At 36.9% G+C, this 22,230-nt stretch overlaps 2 protein-coding genes across 2 annotated transcripts in view; one reads left to right on the top strand and one right to left on the bottom strand.

The window, feature by feature from the left end:
• The window catches only part of LOC134672869 (uncharacterized), a 267,272-nt gene that overhangs the window by 78,073 nt on the left and 166,969 nt on the right, over nucleotides 1-22,230 (bottom strand). The window lies entirely within an intron of this gene.
• The window catches only part of LOC134672984 (kinesin-like protein unc-104), a 160,832-nt gene that overhangs the window by 77,772 nt on the left and 60,830 nt on the right, over nucleotides 1-22,230 (top strand). The window contains exon 3 of the mRNA XM_063530943.1: nucleotides 4,409-4,566. Coding sequence (XP_063387013.1) covers nucleotides 4,467-4,566 — 100 coding nt within the window. The 5' untranslated portion in view covers nucleotides 4,409-4,466. The remainder of the gene's footprint in view (nucleotides 1-4,408; nucleotides 4,567-22,230) is intronic.

Here is a 22,230-nt window from a genome sequence, read left to right as displayed (position 1 = left end):
GAGGCAATTTTTTGGTCTGAGCGTAGCGAAAACCAAAATAGTAGACGAGGTCACTTTATGCCCTTGTTGTACAATCTACTATTTCTAATCCGCGAAAAGATAACATCCTCAGGATATCACAATCAACAACGCCATATTATTAACTGCGCAATAGTGAAAGCCATTGTCAAACTAAGGTCTCGATGGAGTAACATGCAAGTGTGCAAGTTACAGTTGTTACGATTACACCCAATGCCAATAAAAGAAAACTACCATTCCATTCCATTTACCATTAATTGGAGTTAACTGTTTGTGGAGACTGGTCTGTTAAGCTAACACGAGCTATTATACTTAGTAACTTTTATTAATTAATTACAGTGAGACGCCTCATTCTGTTCTCGTATGTTTCTTTTCTTTGAATGAATGTATTCATTATACAGGATATTGACTCTTGGAGACCCTATACATCTCTAAGGATAACTTGATAAACTATATAATCTTATAGTTCTGACACCTAGAGACATTTACACCTCTAAATATTATAGATTTTTTTTTTGTGTGTGTTTTTTTATCTGTATTTTGTATGTAATTCGACATTAAGAGACCATATACATCTCTTAGTAATTGTAATATGTTAGATTGAATTGTTAGTTTTAATTTATAAAATTGTTGATGTTATTATTTTTGCTTTTATGTAAATTCAATGTTGACGTGTAAAAGTGCCCTTGTGGCCTATTTGCTGAATAAATGTTGATATTTGATATTTGATATTTGATATACTCGTAGATAAACGAGTGTAGTCTGACCTTATGATAGTTATGAATTAATATGATCTCTCTCTTCCTTCCTTGCTGTAGGTATCCGGCAATGGCGACTCCATCAACAATTCTTATCCTTTTACCCTTCTGACCTTATGAAACCTACATAACAATGTGAAACGAGGTACTGGACTATTGGTACCTATTAATAAAAAAAATATTTTTTATGGACAATAGTATAAAAAATATCCCAGAAACGTTAGCCGCCAAATGAACATTTCATTGTTTTGACGTGTAACAATGACCACCGTTTCGACGTATAAATAGTCTAATGAATTTAGATTCCAGGGAGATACGTTTTAAGTAGTTATTATACTTATTGTACCTACTAAATACAGATAGAAGATAATGAATTTTTAAAATAACCTGTTAGAGAGAGAGAGAGAGAGTAAGACTTAGGTAGTACTAAATTTAACAACTTTTCAAGCCAACCAACTTGCCACTTAATTTTTTACAAACGTTTTAACAACTTTTCGCCTCACTTTTTTTATTCCGGACTGTAGTCACTCGTCGCCCTTGTTCAATAAGAGATTGGAATGTTCTAAGGTTGACCTTGCGAAAATTAGGTACACAGTGGGGAACAGCTAGCGAAACAATTTCAAAATGTTTGCTCAACGCCATTTCTGATTTCAATAAGGGAATCTCATTACGGTTTATGGTGTTACAATGTTTTACTATGCCTGTAATTACTTTAGACAACTTTGTAGTTATATTGCGTTGTGAAGATGCTATCAAATGTGTAATTAATATTTCAAAAACTATACTGTTATGTTAGGTGTTAGGCATTGGGTAAGTATATGTAGTCAAAAGAATAAAGCTGGACTTAGAGGCCGCAACTAAAGTAACGAAACCCCATTACATCGATTTCATTATATGTGTAAGTAGGTATTCGAGATTAGTCTTATTTTGGCATTTAAACTCAGACTTTGTATTTGGTATTCAAATTGAATCGCCTCTATACAAAAACACTTTCGGTCAGCTGATCTATGAAAGGTTGTATTCTTGAACTTGATCATAAGAAAACTTGGTGTAACGGCTAGTTTTACTAATAGTATTAACAAGAGTACCGTTTTCAACAAAAGGTATCATATCTCCTTCATAAATAAGGCGCTATTAACATTGTAGTGCTTAGTTTAGGACACTTCAGGAATAATCTGCAATAACACTGACAACGGAAAAGTGGTAGCATGTATTTTAAAAGTCACAATTACTACCGTAATTTAAGCCAAGCAACAAGCTTTTGTGCGAATTAAAGCACAATACCATAGCGGAATTTCCCGAGAAAATTCACAAATGCTAACGCCTCCGACGGCGCATTATGACCGAGTAAAAGCCATCCCGTGTCTAACGCCGATGACGCAAACTGCGCATTTGCATTAATTCCAAAGATCGCCATCGTTATGGCAAGGGAATGTCTCGGCTCGCAATTGGAGTGGAACCTCCGTGCTTCTACGAGTAGGGTTGCCAGATGTCAGGATATTTCTTTAAGTTTCCCACTTGTCCTTTCAATTTTATTCCAAAGAAAACCGTCTACGGTCTCGCAACTGCAGTGGGACCTTCCCACGCTAACGGAACAGAGTTATTAGATGTCAAGATTTTTCTTGAACCTACGTTGCTTGTCGTTTTAAAGTCTTTATGGCGAAGGAATTGTCTTCAGGCTTGCAGTTGCAGTAGGACCATATGCGTAGGCGTTAAGGTTACCAGACGAAAGGATTTTTCTTAAGGACGTGTCACACGGACTTTAGTAGTTTATTGGAGTGGAACCTCCCTACGCCTTCATGTAGGGTTACCAGGCGTCAGGAATGTCTAAAGATCGTGTCACTTGTCAGTTTATGGCGAAGGAAATTGCCTCAACACTCGCAATTACAGTGAAAACTCCAACGAGTAAGGTTATCAAATGTAACGATTTTTCCTAAAGACGTGTTACTTGTCCTTCGGTAGGTTATTGGAGTGGAACCTCCCTACGCCTTCATGTAGGGTTACCAGGCGTCAGGAATTTCTAAAGATCGTGTCACTTGTCAGTTTATGGCGAAGGAAATTGCCTCAACACTCGCAATTACAGTAAAACTCCAACGAGTAAGGTTATCAAATGTGACGATTTTTCCTAAAGACGTGTTACTTGTCCTTCGGTAGTTTATTGGAGTGGAACCTCCCTACGCCTACACGTAGGGTTAGCAGGCGTCGGGAATTTTTAAAGGTTGTGTTACTTGTCGTTTTATAGTTCATGTTGAAAGAAATTGACTTCAAGCTCTCAATTCGTGTGTACGCCTACGCTATGCGTTTTAACCTTGCGTGCAAAACTTTTATGGTGAAGCAAATAAATAGTCTGCAGTCTCGCAATTGAAATTGAACAACCTACATGTTAGGTTCATCAGACCAAAAATACCGTGTTTTTTATCCTTCCAAAGATCACTATCTTTATGGCGAGAAAAGTTGTCTTTATAGCTACAAGCGTTTTTTATCATTATCATTTATTAGTAGAGGATTATATTGGCGAACAGGATTGTTTTAACAAAATAACGCTTTTCAACAGGCAGTTATAAATTTGTGGTTGTACTGGTTATATCAGCACTTTATAAACTCGTGTCTGGTTACCCTACACAGCTCGTTAGCTTTACTGAGACGGTACAGAAATGCTCCTTTAATATTTCCGCGCTGCTATTTTCTAGGAGCGACATTCAAAGTTACTTGGCAGAAGTTACTCTGAGCTCTTTAACGAGACTTCTGAGGATCGTTAGTTAGAACCTAAATCCAATTAATATGCTTTGACGTTGATTAAAGAAATAATCCTAAATGGTGATACGAGTGAAATTATCTGTCTTTTTAACCTTCGTAAGGGCACTTTAAACTCTCGCGTTTTGTACACATATTTAATTACACAAACGGGTCAAACGGGGAACGGGAGTCTTTCCGTGACCACAGCTGGTGCAACTCAGCTGAAACGTCGGAATTAAAGGTAAAAACAATGAAATTATATCGCGGTAGACCCGTTTGTGTAATTAAATATGTCTTCGTAAGGGCACTAGGGCAAATTACATGTTTTGATGTCAATTTCGTTGAGGTAGACAAAGGTTGTTCAATTTATCATTTATTTTTATGAGATTCACTGCATATCTTACTATAACAACATTGCAATTTTCGTAATGACTTTTACAAATTATTATAATATATCTTTTGCCGTGTTGACGATTAACTATGGTATACAATTCACGTTATTTTATTTTTATAAATGATGCCTCTACAATAAGTATATTGCATCGCCATTTATCTAAGCAAGAAGCACTACCTTCCTAGTAGAAGTTCTTCGTAGTTGATTAACCGATACGTACAGTCAGCAAAGCTGCACATTTATATGCAGTGGTGCTAAGTTTATACGAAAGTAAACCAATATGGCCTGAAGTAGTGCCCATGAACCAAAAATCATGAGAACATTTGGAACGAGAGGCCGGTTCGAACTCAAATTTCAATTAGGCATCAGTTGCAGTGCATTTCACTTTTACGCTGGAGCCGAATAGACCTTCCTATTGAAAGATAATCAGCTGACATAGATTAATGTGTGTGATAGTTTTAAGACTACAAACCTCTATTATAACATAGTATCTTGTTTGCAGGTGTAAATCGGTCCCCGTACCGATGTGTTAGTGCAACAGGAGAGCAACAGAAGCCGCCATGTCGTCGGTGAAGGTGGCGGTGCGCGTGCGCCCCTTCAACTCGCGCGAGATCGCCAGGGACTCCAAATGCATCATAGAAATGTCGGGCAACACTACAGGTAAGATTCGCTTCATTTTTTTTTTATCATGACGATGGTAAACAAGCATACGACCCGCCTGATGATAAGCGATCACCGTAGCCCCAGGGGGTGTTACAATCGCGTTATTCTGTAGTTCCTCGAGAAAACCATGAGCATGAGCTCGTGGAATGATCCATGCCGGAGCATTCGCGGGAGGTATTAGTAGCTTAAAGTACTTTTAAATGAAAGTTTAATCATTTTAAAACACTTTTAATATTATATTATAAAGCACAGGGTGGATTGAATAATTTTACGGTTTAGACTCACTTGTTTTTAGTCACTCGCTCGACATGTTAAAAAGGTATGTTGAAAGGGTGGATGGAATATTTTTATGCTACGAGTACGAGTTAGGCCAGTCATATCGAACATTAAATTCGCAAGCTAACGGCTAGTTCTGATTTTTTAATATGTTGTTAGGATCACTACCAGCATTGTAAATCCAAGTTTGCAGCTTCGAAAGACCTGTGCTAATTTTGCACCACTCAAAAAACCGCGAAATTTTCGTACTTTTTTTGGTATTCTCAATATAAGTCCTAAACTATGCATTTTTTATCAAAAAGGTCTATGAACTAACTAAAGTTAACTAAAATTGCTACAATTTGAGACTAAAACCAATTTTGTAAGTTCAATACTTACCGAGATACCGCTCTACAAATATGGGCAATTTTATCCAGTATAGTGAAATTTTAACATTCGGGCAGTTTGGACCCCGAAATCAGAAAAAAAACTTATTTTACGGGTAATTTAATAAAACGATGTTGTAGCAAATGTAATTACCTTTAATATTAAGCAAACAATGGTATCTTTTGATTGTACCGTTTACTCACTAATCTTAAAAATCCAAAAAGTGGGAAAACTGCGTTTTTCGCAAATTTGCTCTGTTTAGTTCTCACAATGGTTTGAGTTGAGGGTAATCTGAATTATAAATATTTATTAAACATATTTAAAAGTTATCAAAAATAACATTAAGTTACAGCTGTTCATTTTGAAATAATTCAGTCTGAAAAATAGGCATATCGACGTCGTCTTCAATTTCGTCTGCGATTTCAAGCATAGCGACGACGCACATTGGTTCAAGAGCGGAATAAAGTCCAAATTTTACAGGTCAGCTTTAGTCATTCGTATATCTTAAATCTAAAAGTAGAATACTTGTGTAGGTCTATCGTGAAAGGATTTGAATTTTGGTGTATTATTTATTAGTAAATTAATAGACCAAAGTACACGATGCTGTACACATGCCAATATTCCCTTAAAAAACTTGTTTATTGCAGGTCATATATTTCTGAAATCAGCGCTAAAGTATACAAAATATTTATTTAAGTTACAGGAGCATATATTAAGCTATTTATATGTTATATAATATTAGTGACTTTGTGGCTTAATTTGAGTATGGCTTGGGCGAAAACGACATAGTCATTATTTTGCCAATTTTCATTATTCAAAAGAGTATTACTTTCTTCCGCCAGCGTCCGCTCCATCGAAAAATAGCACAAATGATAGCTTAAGTATCTGAGATAATTACTAAATTGATTCCAACTGCCGGGGCCTGCAAACATTTGAATAATGACCATATAACTAATGAGCGTACTTAATGTAAGGAAACACCTTAATGAGGTTAACACCTTAATTATTGATGGTGATTAATAAATAAATATCTTGATTTTGGGTATAAAATGCATACATTATTTTCTTCTTCTTCAGTTACAATTATCGATTCGAGAAAATAACACTGTTTTTTTGCGTTATTGTACCTACTTTAGTAGTTATGGGAAGTTTCAGCATTTCAAATGCAGAGTTAGTTGAAATTGCTATTTCAAGTAACCGAGATGTGCATAAGTGTATTGAAAGCTCATGGAATGTATTCTACACATAGCCTACAACAAGTCATTTTGTAAATGGAGTACAAATGCAGTCACACGGCCACAAAAAGAAGCAGAAAAGAATAGAATTCAAAAAGAGTTGTACGAAAGATTGGGTTTGAAAGTTGACTTCGTCAAGCAAGGTATGGGGTCATCTAATGATGGTAATACCTCCAGGAGATTTTTCAGTAACCCAAGTTTAGTTGCAGAGATTACAGGGGTAGAAAGAACTGATTCACCGGTTTTCAGTAATATTACAGGCAGTACAGAAAATACTGACCCATGGAAGTAAAATAATATCCGCTGCTGCTCTACCGATTGGAATGTTAACCGAAGAAGCCCAGGAAGCGCGGAATAAGGATTATCGTCGGTACAGATTGTACCATTCGAGGAAATGCTTAAGGGAATCTGCGAACGAAGATATCATAAACTTGCTTTTGACATCTTCTGACCTTTTTATTTACAGCTTAAGAGCAAATAATAATTATAAGAAAACAGGACGAGAGCACGACGAAATACAACAATTTATTGTAGAAAATTATTAATTTAAAGCCTTTTTTATTTATTTATACTAGTAATTATTTTTATTATATACTCAATTTATTGCAATTTAATTCTGTAAGCCATTTTTTAATTATTATAATTTTGTATTTTTAGTATATTTTTGATGATTTTAATATAAATTTCTAATAAACAAAACAAAAATTTATTTATATTATTTATTTCACCTATTTCTATCGATAAAACCACATTACACACGTTTTATAATCCCACCTATTCTTAAAAACAATTAATTCCGCGCGCCCATACAACCCGAACCACTGTGCGACGTTGTGACAAGAGACACCGGAGCAAAGTTTGCATAACTCTGAGCATTTAAGGCCTGCTGCTTTTATGCAGATACAGCCGCCTGCGCTACAGCCTTTCTTGTACCCGCAAAATTTCAGAAGGAAGGGAGGTGCCACTACTTCACTCGTCATTTTTATTGGAATGAGCCCCTGTTTGGTCTTTTCCCATCCCCATTGAGTTGCATCGTTTTCCACCCCCAACCACTTCTGAATTTGCTGGTAAGTTCGGTAAGCATGGAATGTTGCACCATCTTCCGTTGGAGGCAAACGGGCCAAGTAAACCTTAGCGAAGGCGGCTGTTTTTATATATTTTTTTGTAGCGTAAGCTAAGGAGCATGGAGCGTATCTTTTGTGTAGTCCCCTCCATATAAAGCTACTAGGCATTTTGCTCCGGCATCTGCGATGGCTGGGTAGGCTGCATTAGGTTGCAGGAATACTTCAGCTATGATGATAAGCTCAACGTTCTTCTTAATGGCGCTCCACAGTTTGTTCCCCACATGCCAGAAAAGGGCAGAGGTAGTATCACACCCAGTGAAGGCGGGGAGAAACAACTCGAATCCTGGGGGAACTTCCAAATCTCCACGATTAAATGAGGTTGAGGAATATTGTATGGGGCCAGAGCCACCACTGCCACTTTTCTGGAAATAAACATTCTTTCACAACCGAACCCATGTAGAAGGACAACACATCCTGGCCAATGATTAGCACTGATTTAAAAGAGGTGGTCTTGTCAAGTGCCGCCTTGACGATGCCACAGTCAGCATCCTCGACTGCCTGCTTTGTCTCAATTCCCTGGCTTTGGAGGGCGGAGCATATCAAGGCAATCATCAGTCGCCGCTTGTTGCTGTCGTTAGTCAATTACTTCTCCTGGGCTATTTTTATTATGGTTGACTCTTGAAAGACGATTTCGTTACACTGCAGAGAACCATAGCGCCTTGCGCGTTCGGCAGTTTTTGTGTTATTCTCTGCTCCATCCTCAGGATATCTGTCAAAGACCAGAGCACCGTTCCGTCTGAAATGATTGTAGGTGAAGCTGACGTACCCTGCAACGATATTCCTCACGGAGTTGTTACGATGCCATATCACCTTGTGCAGTAAGAAACACCCATCTACCACAACAAACATGTCGGCTCCTACTGAGATGCTTTGAGGTAGCGGAGTGAAAGCTGAGTAGAACAATGAACCCTCTTCTGTGAACAATGCCGTGGGGGGTGGAGCTAACTAAACATAGCAAATATGCGAAAAAAGCAGTTTTCCCATTTTTATGATTTGTGAGTATTAAATGGTATCTGGAACCAAAGGACTTTAAAACGCTACCCATGAGCTCCATCATCCGACACATGGATATGGTGGGAAAAGCTATTGAGTAGTTGACGGATCTTCTCTAGGGGGTAATAAGGCAAGGGCCCCCGAAAACAATAAGATAAGATAAACGGTATGGTCTTGAGATGTCGTTCTTTGCTTAAATTAAAGGTAATTACATTTTCTAGAACATCGTTTTATTATTTTACCCGTAAAATGAATATTTTCCCTGATTTCGGGGTCGAAAATTGAACAAATCTTAAAATTTGGCTATACTGAATAAAATTGCCAATTTTTGCAGAGCAGTATCTCGGTAAATATTGAACTTACAGATTTGATTCTGGTCTTAAATTGTAGCAATTTTAGTTAACTTTAGTTTCTTCATAGACGTTTTTGATAAAAAATTAATAGTTTAGGAGCTATATTGAGAATACAAAAAAAAGTATGAAAATTTCGCGGTTTTTTGAGTGGTGCAAAGTTAGCACAGGTCTTTCGAAGCTGCAAACTTGGATTTACAATGCTGGTAGGGATCCTAACAACATATTAAAAAATCAGAACTAGCCGTTAGCTTGCGAATTTAGCAATTTTTTGTGTCAAATATGACCGGCCTAAGTATAGACTTGTAATATCTGGGAGACCGAGCTTTGCTCGGAAAACATATAAAAACTCAAAAACGCGCGTTTTCCCAGAGATAAGACCTAGCTAGATCTTTATCGCCCCCGAAATCGTAAGAGCCGTTTCCGAGATCCCCGAAATATACAGTATGTATCAGAACGAAAGGCAAAGAATGAGACCCATTAATGTTTAGGTCATACTTAGCAACTTTTACTATAGGTCTGATGTTGAAATTTCCTATGGGAGAGTCAATTTTTTTTCCGCGTATTCGGGGTTGGTCCCATACCTAGTAAAAGTTGCTCAGTATGACCTAAACATTAATGGGTATCTTTCTTTGCCTTTCGTTCTGATACATACTGTATATATAAATAAGTAAACAAGAATTGCTCGTTTCAAAGTATTAGATTGGTTTGACACATAAATATCCATTAATATTTGTTAGCATTTTCATTGCTAATGGTTTACTTTTGTAGTAGACCTATTATAAACATAAACAAAACACGACCAACACTAACGTTATTGCTTTATTGCACACAAAGCTGTTGTTAAAAGGGTGCCGAATATACCACAATAACAACATATTACTCCATACGTTCCTCCATTAAGTAAAGTTGTTGGGTGCGCCTGTATAAAGCTCAGGTATTTGTCCTTGAAACCCAACATGAAATTAGTTTCTATGGCGAACCCATGAGGCCAATTCTGTTGTAACAACTTGTTAAGGTTTTAACGTGTTTTCATACGACCTTACCTCGTGTGATCAGTGCCCTTACCTTTTTGACAGTTTTTGTTAGAAAGGGACTTCCACTTGTATTAGAAGTTACAAGCTTTTGATAAACAGGGCACAGGTATCTCACGCGCTCCAATCAACTTCTTCCTCGCGTTATCCCGGCATTTTTGCCACAGGTCATGGGAGCCTGGGGTCAGCTTGACAACCCACAAGTGCGAGCGCACCAGTAAGTGCGAGCGAAATGCTTTATGAATTGTTGAATTGACCCTCGATTGCATTTCGTTGGCACCAATTAGCGGGAGCTGCTTTTGGAATTGGTGCTTACGATCAAGATCGTAGCAAAATAAATTAAAACCCATATCCACATTTTAGAAGAAAATCGGCCTCCGTAGCGAAAGCTGGCCCTTTGTAATCATGACTGACGTTTACTGCGTAATAAAAGCTCTTAACTTTTTACTTTCGCGGAATATTTGGAGGTTTGACAGTGAAGCACTTGAAATGGAATGTTTTGAAATCAGGGGTCAGTTAGGAAAATACAGTTTTGCAATGACTTAGAATAGGTACTTTCTAGCTTTGTTTAATGAAGTAAATAAACTATTTTAATGTGTCTGCATAAAATAAATTGCGTTAAGTAATATTACATGTAAATAATAATAGTTTGACATCAGCTACTGCTAACTATTGTTAGTATTGAAAAAAAAAGCGCACTATATAACAAGTGCTTAAATATTAAAATAACGTCGAATACCATCACCGCATACAAGCATTAGTGGTTACTAAGTGGCAATAGACTTGATACTCGAAGTAAGGTTATAGACAGCGAAACCTTATAACCTACACAATGTCAGCACTAAGCAATTTCCGGCTACGTGTGATATTGAAAACTTACGTTTGGAATGTTCGAATACTCTATTGATTGTTTCTTTCTTTGGTCTCCGAGTGTGTAACTAACATTACATGATTTATTCAATATTTTTTGTAAGATTTTTCTACATTGGAAAATATTTCGCAGCTATGCCATTTTTTATTATACTTCATTACAATCTAAGCATGTTTTTAAAACGAGATGATGGCTCAAACTCCTATTCTACAACTGTAAACTTGTAAAGCATTCAGTTAACTCTGAACTTAGCCCAGAGTTATGTTTTATTTAAGCTACTTAGAGTACCTAATATTTTACCCGAAATGCGCTTTTCAAGTTTAATAACTACATAGTATAATTATATTACTCTTACAACAACATGATACTTCATTAACATGAAAGTGTTTAATAAAATAATGAATAGAAATCCCTGGAGTAAGATGATTAATGTTAATACAGTGTTAATTTTGAGTCATATCACATCCAAACATTGACTTTCACAATTAGAGTCATAGTAATAAAAAATATTTACGTTGTATCATAATTATACATACTTATACCTTATATTCATCAGCGGTTTGCAAAGAGATAATACAGTTTCATTTAAAATAAATTATTTAGAACAGAAAGATAATGCCTTAACATGAATTAAAGTCCTCTGGTCCCCAAGAGGGTAAAATTACGGTTGGTGTCTGACTGTAACCATAGGCATAGGTATTTATGTATGCACGGATTTACGTACAAAATTACTGGATTGTGCATATTTGATTATCATGACCTAACGACCATGAAGGCTGCTAACAGCTACGCGCTAAGGTTTATTCGTTAGCGATACCGGGTTAACGGCTGCTCTCATTATTTTACCACCCCAGGCCGAAAAGCTGTACGATTCAAATAATCTCGTATGTAGAGGCGCCCTTTTGCTTTTCACATGCCCCAATACCTTTTTAATGCGCATCTGTATGGATGCTGCGAGGTCCACATACACCAATAGAAAACTTTCCTATTGGTGTATGTTTGCTTTGTTTGGAAAATAACATGTTCGTATTTGTGTTGAACAGAATTTACACTAATTAAAACTTTTCCTTGCGGGATGTATGTAACAATTTTAATATAAGGGAGCCGGCGGGTTTACAAATGTCAGTTAAACTTGATTTTGAGACTACTGGATACACCCTGTTCAAAATTCAAATACCTATCATCATCTTCCTAGCGTCATCAAAAATACTTGTAAACTAGATATCCTTCAAGTCATATTATTATGTCGTGTCTGTATTTACATACTATTTGGTTTCTGGACTACTCACTCAATTTTAGGGTCCAGTACCCAAAGGGTAAAACGGGACCCTATTACTAAGACTCCGCTGTCCATCCTTCCGTTGGTCACCAGACTGTATCTCACGAACCGTGATAGCTAGACAGTTGACATTTTCACAGATGATGTATTTCTGTTGCCGCTGTAACATAAATACTAAAAAGTACGGAACCCTCGATGGGCGAGTCCAACTCGCACTTGTCCGGTTTTTTCAATCACTTGCCGCTGAAAGCTATTGCCTGAAATTATTAGTCAAAAGTATTAATCAGTGGTGCCACCGTGCCACCCGCGGGCAACTTCTTGGATTTTATGCCTATGTCAAGTTCAATGTCAGATTGTGAGCGTAAACGCCAAAAGGTAATTCACAAAGCTCACCAATTGTACCAAATATAAACCAATAAAATTCGTAGACCTGGCTACGCACTGTTGTTTGGGAATGTAGAGATCAAAGTAGGGTAGCTAAAGCGCACAGACACGTACAAAAAGTTTGTGAATGGCCGCGCCGTAAAAAGCGTGAGGTCATTCAGTGCGTCACGCTATAAAGCCTGAAAACATTGAATATGCATTAGTTGGGCGTTCTGAGGGTTGTTACACCCACGTGAAGACGCTTAATGTTGCTACTAGTATCTTCTACATATAGGTTCATATAGGCATAACTGCCTACCAGTTGTTTATACTGGCAGAACATTTTGCTGAATTTCACAAAATATTCGCATCAGCAGCATCTAAATTGCGGGCTTGTTTCAATGTTTAATTCAATAATTCTTTTTCTTTTTGTGACCCGTCTTCGATTAAAAATTCGTCCTTCCTGAATAACGCGTAACTAACCTCTCTTCCAGTACACAAGACGACTTCCAGTAAATATTACCACAAATGTACCTGTAAACAGCGACCTTTGCGCTCTTAAGCCACCACAATGCGCTCCAATGGGCCGTAAATTCCATTATGACCCATAAACCTTGCCATTCATTCTCATTTGCTCGGCGAGTCGACGTCTAGGGCCAACCAATCAAGAGTGACTTTGTGAATCTTAAGAACCTAGAGGAGATTTGGAGGAATAAGAGTCGGTTGCACTAAACCGTCTGCACCGCAAAAACGTTCGCTAAGTATTTTTATATGGGAACTTTTATAGTTCACTGCTGTGCTGTGTGTTCATCAACGGCCAGTACATCAAATGGCTACACGCTACTCATTACGCTACGCGCTAATTGGCGGAACTAGCCCTAAAACAATAAAAGATGACGCGAAAATTACGAAAGTCTGTATTCTGATTTCTGATAAAGAGATGTGCTTGAGATATGATGCTGTCGTAGGATGCTCCGCATATCTTCAACTATATGTCACTCGAAAGGAACCAAATAAAACAACGAGACTACACAATTGTACCTAAAGTCGAGAGCGTAGAGGGATCTGCAAGGGATGTGCGGACAGTGCGCTCATGAGATGGTGAGATACGGTCTAAAAATTTACTAGTACGAGGGTTGCACTGAAAATGTCGGGAATAGAGAAAACTGTCGCATCTAGACAGTCAATCTTTATTTTAATGCATACTTAAACTCAAACTGACCACGCATATAAATTTTCTTTTGAAAGTAATCATTCTGTAATGCACACGGCTCATAATCCCAAAGTCCTTTTTGTATGGCGATTTTGGGGCCTTAGTGGTTTTGTATGAAATTCGTGGAGTAGCCAACGGAATTGAAGTTTTTTTTACATATATATGTATATAAAAGATTTTTTTACTGTTGTCATATGAATATTTAGGAATGTCGAAATCTGCCGATATGCAACTTTTTTGGCAGTCTTTTTAATTAACAGCACAAATGCGATTTTAATTTTTGACGTCGCTTTGGAATGACATGCTTCTTTAAGATCACCCATGGGATAAAATGAAAGTGACTTTCATATTTAATTTTAACTGCAAACGAACGTACGATGAAATCTAGTTCATAAAAAAATAACAGAAGCCCTTTGTAACTTTTATTTGTTCGATGAGGGCATATTGAAAACCGTTTAAAAATATGATTCGAAAAATCACTTGGTAAAAATTCAAATAATGTTCGACATACAATTTTCAAATTGCCAGTAATTCTTAAATACAAATGACAACCAAATGGAATATACCTTAAAAGTTTTATAAAGAGTTACATTTTTATAAATTATATGCCTCTTTCTATTATGTTATTTCTAAGTGTCCCATTCCCGAATCTTTCAGTGCGACCCTCGTAACTACCATACTGCAAGTTAGTATATATACTAGCTTAAATAACAAACAGGTATATATTATATTGGCTTAGGGTCGAACGAGAAGAGCAATGGCTGAAAAAGACCTGAGTTACAGGGTTTTTGCTTAGTAAGCATTTTGAATGTGACCGGTTGTCCATGGACTCCCGACAATTCTCGTAAATTTCTCACTACTCGCAATCATCGCGAAGTAGTAAGTAATTGTAATGCTGGAATTGAATTACGCAAATCTGGTTTTAGTGTGAGTTTTACAATTACCGTGCATTATTGGTTAAGTGCGATGCGGATGCTCTAAGTGATTATATTATTTGGCTGGTTTTTCTCAGGAAGACTGGTTCATGACTAACGCCCACTTTTTGTTAAAATATCGTCGAACTGTACAATTAGGTATGATACCTGTCTGAACTTAAGAGTGACGTCATTCTCAGCTCAAAAATAATAATGGAACAAAATAAGTATTATTTTCGCAAAATTTTCTCAATAAAATGTGAGTCATGCAGATAACATTATATCAACCCTGAAAGCACAACAAGTAAATTTAAGTGTTGAGCTGGCCTGCGTCCAATTTTAATAAAACATGCGCATTTTATGTAATGTTGTTCCTCAAGCGCTATCTCCTAAACCCAGCCCTATGCTTGGCGTAAATAGTAAACATTTAATTTATTCATTTTGTAATTCTCAACTATTGCAATATTCTAAACTAAACGTATCCATATAAGTTTGTTGATATTTGCTTGCACAACTATTTGTTGGAGGTTATATCAACGGTCACCTTAGATGTTTTATCAAGAATTTAATCTACGTAAAATTCTGCATATGGTTAACGTATGAATACAAATACCGTGTTTATCAGAAAAGGCGATAAATCATCCCGTCCTTTTAATATCTATAAAATATTCCATCGAGTTTCATATTTAACAGCTCCAGCTCAAAGAATATATCGTCGAAATTCTCGTGTATTCCATGAAAAGGTTACTTGTATAAGTAACTAACATTTTAAGCACAATTCTCGACTGACCTTGGCAGTCAGCATTTTTTCCGCGCTCGTGGAGGTTCGAATTCAGGGATTTACTGTTAATTCAGATGGAAAATTGGCAATAAAAGCTGCTTCTCATGCAAATTTCTCAGCTTTTATTGACTTTCCGGCTTTTTTTGTGATCCGAGAGAAATAGCTGACGCATTTTAATTTTCTAGTTGATTCTGGAATTTAAATGCCTATCGTATTTTGAGTTCCAGTTAAGTAACTCTTGAACATATAGCGTTTTTATTCCGAAATTACGACGTCTCAACCTTCGTGTTTTCATAATAACGTAAGGTCGAATATAGAGCAGTAGGTACACGCGAGCGTTTAAGAAAACGAAACGTTCTAGTATAGTATTTATAGTACAGTCAGCAGCAGAAGTTGCTAAGCGGGCGAGATGCTCAAAACTACCTTGACACGCTCTTATTCTCTTAACAATAGCGTCGCGTCAAGATCATTTTGAACACCTGGCCCGCTTAGCAACTTTTGCTGCTGACTTTACTATGAATTTAACAATTTTTAAGTCGAGCCCCCATGGCAAAAAAACGCGTTTCCTCTTAAATTTTGTTTTGTGTGAAAATGTTACATAAATTAATACTCGTAAAACATGCTCGTGTTCGTAAATAAAGAGGTTCATAGTACAGTGGAGCCCTACACTAGCACAAAACTGTGGGTGAGGACTTTATGAAAGTAACAAATACTTTAGTAGCGATATAACTATATAAGATAGCAGGAGTTCTGTTCTTTATTCACTTACATTACATCTCAACTAAATAATTTCGTGTTATCAGTGTCATCTTGTATATCGGCACTGGTAACGTGATCTAGTTCTTGTTTCAACTTAAGTACCTATTCACTATTTACGCCTGTCTACATGCCTTTTGTACCAAGGTACCAAGCTACGTTCAAAGGAAGAGCGAATTCCCACAACCTCTATTTCGTTTTGTGTTCGTGTTTGGCCGAAATTGCATTAAATTTCAGCTAGATTTTCATCCTTTGGCTGGAAATGTTATTCGGGGCAGGATATGTCGGATAACCCAAATCCGAATATGTGGGGCAGGTCGTGAGTTTATCGCGATCTTATGCCAGAAGGAAGAGTGATTACAGTGGAACACATTTATGCACAAAAGAGGCAAACTGGCATTGATTTTGTTTTATTTATTATATTTAAAATTAGTACCTAATCAGGCAACAAGGCCCCAGGACAGATACCTTACAAAATGAAAAACCTTATAGGTACGTTTATAAAATTAATAGATAATTCATTGATAGGTAAAAAGCAGACTTTATAAAATATTCAAATTTTTATGGTCGTGAATGTCAGAAACTTCAAACATAACAAAATTGTACGTTACATTTCCGTTTTCTTTTAGAATTATAATACAATATTGACAGACAGTAACGTAGTAATTTTACTGACGGCTTAATATCAATCGTCTCTCTCATCTGCTATAAGAAACAATGTACGCACCACAACATGTGTTCAAAAAGGAGGCCGTTTTCCGTACTGCCGTATTCGAACTTCAAGATATTCACAAGATACGCCACGTACTAGATCCATTCTAGATACGTTATAGTTTAGATATCAACTAGTTCTCTTTTGCAGCGCAATTCGGGCAACCAATGTCACTTTTACGTTAGATAGAGTAAGATATCTATTAGATGTGAATTGGATCTCTAAGTCATATCCTGTGGAAAACCTTCAAGAGTAGCTCCAGAATCACGCAAATGTCAAATTTGACAGATTAGATCTTAAACATATCGTTATCGTATCTTGGTGATGACTAAAAGATATCTAATAGATGTCTATTTCAAAATCCGAATCGGGCCCCTACTCACGTCCGTTTTCACAGAATAGTGTCCACTAAAAGCGCCCTAAAGCAAAGGCGCCCTAACAAACGTTCCCTGTCATATTTTCCGCTCCATTCCCCACAATTACTGCTGTCACATTCCCAACTCTTGTGCTTTCGCCTCACGTAAACCAGTTTAACTTTGACCTTCACTTAAGCACATTTCTTACGGATATGGAGATTTAACTTATAGTAGTTGAACTGAAGCAAGCATTCGCCTGCTGTGTAATAATACCATTTGCCCTCACTGAATCACTCTTGTACTTTGACCTCTTTAAACGTCATTGTTTGGGATTTTCGCGCTTTCATATCCAAGTGACATTCATTAGTGTAATTAATTAAGCATTTTCTCGATTTTATTTCTTTTGTTTTAACTTGAAAATATTACAATTGTACGTTCCTTTGTTTTGTTTCTTTTGTGCTAGGGTTGGGCAAATAATTACAACGAGCTTGATTCTCGCAAAATAAATGTTAAATTGTGTAGGTAAATATAATTATGAATCACATAGAAGTTAAGGTTCGTTCAGTAGACGACACACACGATCGCGCGAAGTGGAGAGAAAAGACCAGAATAGCAGACCCCTCAGTCAGATGGGAATAATAATGCTGAGGAGGGAGAGATAGAAGTTAAGGTTCGATTTGCTTTACATTTCCCTGAAAGTTAATGTCACTGGTAAATCATGTTATTAGTTAGACTAATATGGCGGTAGAACTTAAGCCACAAATAAGGCTAAAGTGTTCGGAAAAAGGAGAAACAATAATTGCTGTTCAATCTCTGTATTACCCTTAGTATTTTGTCGTCCCTAAATCTAGCTTAATGTAGGTACTGTAAAAGGCTTTTCATAGGTAAACGTGTCAAATGTAAAATCGAATTCAATAACGTTATTTAGTAATGACCTTGGTTTCAAACCCACCGTAGCGCAGGCTTCGCCAACTTCCGGTGGTATTGTTGCCGGAACCGGCGCGCGGGCCCACTTCCGCTTCCCAAGATGGCCGCCATGTTCATACAATAACAGGCTGATATGATTGTACGTTAATAAAAGGATGGAAGCCTTTAGTTTGTAAAAAGGTTGTTTTTAACATACTTCGAAAACAGGGGGTACCTACTCTATTAGGTGCATGACTTATTATCTTGGCTGCTGCACTTCTCTCACAAATCTAAAAATTAAACTCACAATTCTAGAGGAATCTAGTAAAGTTGGATCACAGAAATTCGCAATCACAGTCTAATAAATAGACTCCCAAATTTGATAGTCAAGTTCTTTTTAAATATTTTTCTCTGATACTCTTTGTATGAAAAAAGTCTCCAAATTTTGAGGGATTCCAACCACAAACAGCAAATTGACGCAATCACTTTTTAACTTTTAAATAAAGCGCATCTAATAATGTCATATATAGCTTCATATAATTTAAAATCACATCCTCATAAATGCACCGTTCTTAAATTACATTGGGTAATTTGGGTAGGTATTGACTCTTCCTGAATGTCCATTTCATTGCTCAATATGTATAATCAATTAGCGGGACGATTCAAAGTCGACTGTAACTTGCGTCGGATGCAACTCTGACTCATCCAGTTAGCTACATTCTATTTCAGACTTTATTCTTTTCTCTCAAGGTCTGAAGTTGATCGTAAACGTGCAGATGGATGCAGCGATGAGTCATCCAGTTAGGGCGGCGACGGGCGAATGGCATATACTAGGGCAGCAGATACCTTGGACTACGAAAAACATCACTTTCTTGTACATAGTATATCGTAGAAAAATATTAGACTCGGTCAAAGGAAGGATTTTATCGGTTTTTCGATTCTTTCTACTTCGGGCTGTGGTTTTGTGTCAGTGTACCGCGGGATTTATTGATCCGTCTTCGTTTCAGCTTAGATAAAAATCCTTTCATACATATCTGACTGTGTGCCTGTTCTTTACCTACAGCAGTGTGAGCAGATTCAATAATTATATGAAATATATCTCGAGCGGAAGCCATGGTAGTTCGCGAGGTCTAATAGATCAAGTCATAGAGCCATTAGTTCACAGTTGTAGCATATAGGCAGTGTTGCGAACTGTTTAGATTTTTGACAGATATTTAAATTTGTATTTTTTAATAATTTTTACAATCAATTTCACTCTAAAATAAATGGCTAAACGTTTCGTGCGTGTTTTCATTCGGGCTATATTTTATCTAATTTCCTACATCTGGCGACCGTGACAGGCAGCATGCTTGAAATATTTCGGATTTTCTCCTTTAAAGCATATATTTATCCACCCCGTATCTACCCCTGAATCCATCATATTTAGTCTATTATTAAAGTGCAGGATGCATCGGTGAGTCACCCGCGAGGGACGGATGGGCGGCAGACACCTCGGATTAGCAATCCATTTGCTGCTGAAGCCATCCGGTCGGTGAGGAATCCGGTTTACTCATTTTATAGTCCGTTTTTTTTAGCATTAGAAAGAACTTCGCAGAAGTAAGCTTGTGGTTCCAAATCCGGCACTTTTAGCGGTAATTATTTGAAGTAAATTATATGTATTGACCATGCTACATAAGATAATTCTATAATTATTAACAATTAAAGAGCCTGACAAAAACTGCACGCTTGCTTCTGTGGAGTTCTTTCTAATGCTAAAAAAAACGAACTATAGTGGGAACAGCCTTTTGGCGGACTTTGATGAAAACAATAGAACAATGAAATATTATTATATTAAGGGAATTATACGTACTAAGGGTAGATTGGCTGTGGAAACTATTAGTCGTATACCTAGAATTTTTATGCAAAGTTTATACTGACGAATCAATCTCGTATTTTGAAACAGTAATCGATTTAATACGAGCCCCGATGCATATGTTTTCGTCAGGTGACCCCATTTTTTGAGGTTCTCGCGTTTGTTCAAAAATAATGTTTTTGTTTAAAAATTGCTAATATTTAATGCTTATACTAATGTAATTTAATTTTATATGGTAATACTCTGCAATAACTAAATCCAAATACAAGAAATACCGTTTGTACAGAAAGAAAAAAAAATGATTTTTTTTTTGACGGGTATGATTACAACATATGTGAAAAGGGCTATTACCAGGGAAAGCAATAGGGCTCTGCCAATGTACTGACAATTTTGTTTCGAGCCCATGCATGCAGCAGTGCTGTAGGAGAGGACAATATGATTTGGACAACGTTTTTGAAAAGTCCTTTTTTTCAGCAATTAAAGTCTCATGCAATTTTATTATACGATCAAAATAAACTACATTAAACATTGCTATTATGGTTCCCATTACTGGGTCATTATATGTTCATGTGTAAAATTTATTAAAATAAACAAAATTGTTGCGCGGAACTAGACGAAATCATTTGCATCGGGGCTAGTAGAAATGATATCCTTGTAGAAATCAGACATGATGTGTTAGAAATAGGTTAATTGGAGGTTGTTGTCGAAAAACTTTTAAGGTGTTTAATGCTTTTACCTCGCTTGACTTCCACACAAAATTCACAGTTAAATTATATATAAAAACTTATGTAAAACTTGATTCGGATTTAGTTAGCGTTAGTGAAGTGGCCGCGACTCGGCGGCGGCGTCGTCGGTCGATACGTCGCGACGGCACGGCTGGACGCACACATCGACAATTCAACTTGTGTCGATTCTTTCACGAGATTCACCACTGAGAGAATGAAAAGAACTGATCGGACGAAAGACTAGACAGTGTGACGGCGGTGGGTTCGCGCTTCTAAGCACTTAATTAAGAAAACAATAACAGCCAGGAGGAGTGTTCTGTTGTGTTTTTCGACAGCAGTGTGTGGCCACATTTGTGATAAGGTTAACAAAATAGTGCACCAAATTATCGGTTGTACTTACTGTTTAAATGCTATTACGCAATAAGTTTCATCATATCCTTCCATAAAATAAATCAAATCTCTTCTCACTAGTCAAAAATCTCTACCTCGACTTTGGCAGAATTCAACTTGGTGAAATTAGCGAGGAGTAGAAGCCATTTATGAGAAGAAAGTTCTAGTTGCATACTCCAGGGTTTATGATGTCACAAGCTCATCAATAAATCACCGTTAGTAAAAAGGCGAACACAAACCCTGAATTTATGTGAATCCATTGGGAAGGAATGTCTTTGGATATAGCACATCTCTACGCGGCACTGCCATAGGAGATAAAGAGTATCTACCGACGTTGCTTAAACTATATGACATCGTTTAAATCATAAAATTAATTTAGTCTACGTCACACACGAGTACCTACGTAATAATTTGTGTTATTTGAAGCGCAAAGTTTGTAATTCTACAAAACGTAGGTACCTACTTGTGTGCCACACAGACTGAAATAATATGAATCGTATACTTAATTACTTATACCTTATACCTCAAGTGTCACTTAAAAGCAAACATAATTTTCTGTAGCGTGCGCCACCCTTGTTGCGGAGTATTGGAATGTAATCTTTATTTCACGTTGAGGAAGGTTGGTTTTGCAATTACTAGAGTTGTAAAGCACTTGGTACCATTCACATGCTTTTGCGTTCGTTCTAAATGCACTGGTTGTTGATTGCGACGAAGTTACAATAATTGCGTGGGTACTTATATGACGAATTGCGTGAAATTATTTTGATGTGTAGGTATACCTACAGTGTCCTCGCTTTGTTCCAAAATTGTCATTGATGCCACCCTCTTTATACAATTTATAAAATGAGCATTTTATCATTTAAGGTAGGTGATAGAGATTTCTAGTGCGCAAACTAAGTTATGTTTTTACTTACCATGATGTAGTTTTCAAAGCCTGTCTTCCAAATCATAAGTCTAATAAATCTGATGTTAAATATCTTATAGCTATTGCGTTTTTTAACATTTATCAAAACTAAGAAGAGTAACATTAGTGTAAGTTCGAGATTTATTTAAAATTACCTTCAAGAAAACAGCGTTCTCCCATCTTAAAGGCCGCGGCAACCCATTTTCAACCGCTCGTCCATGGGCGACAGTAAAGGCTTACCATCAGGCGATTCATCTGCTC

This window comes from Cydia fagiglandana, chromosome 17, assembly GCF_963556715.1.
Source record: "Cydia fagiglandana chromosome 17, ilCydFagi1.1, whole genome shotgun sequence".
NCBI classification, from domain to species: Eukaryota; Metazoa; Arthropoda; class Insecta; order Lepidoptera; family Tortricidae; genus Cydia; species Cydia fagiglandana.
Note: the sequence above shows the minus strand (reverse complement) of the source record. Positions and strands in the feature narration are given on the sequence as shown.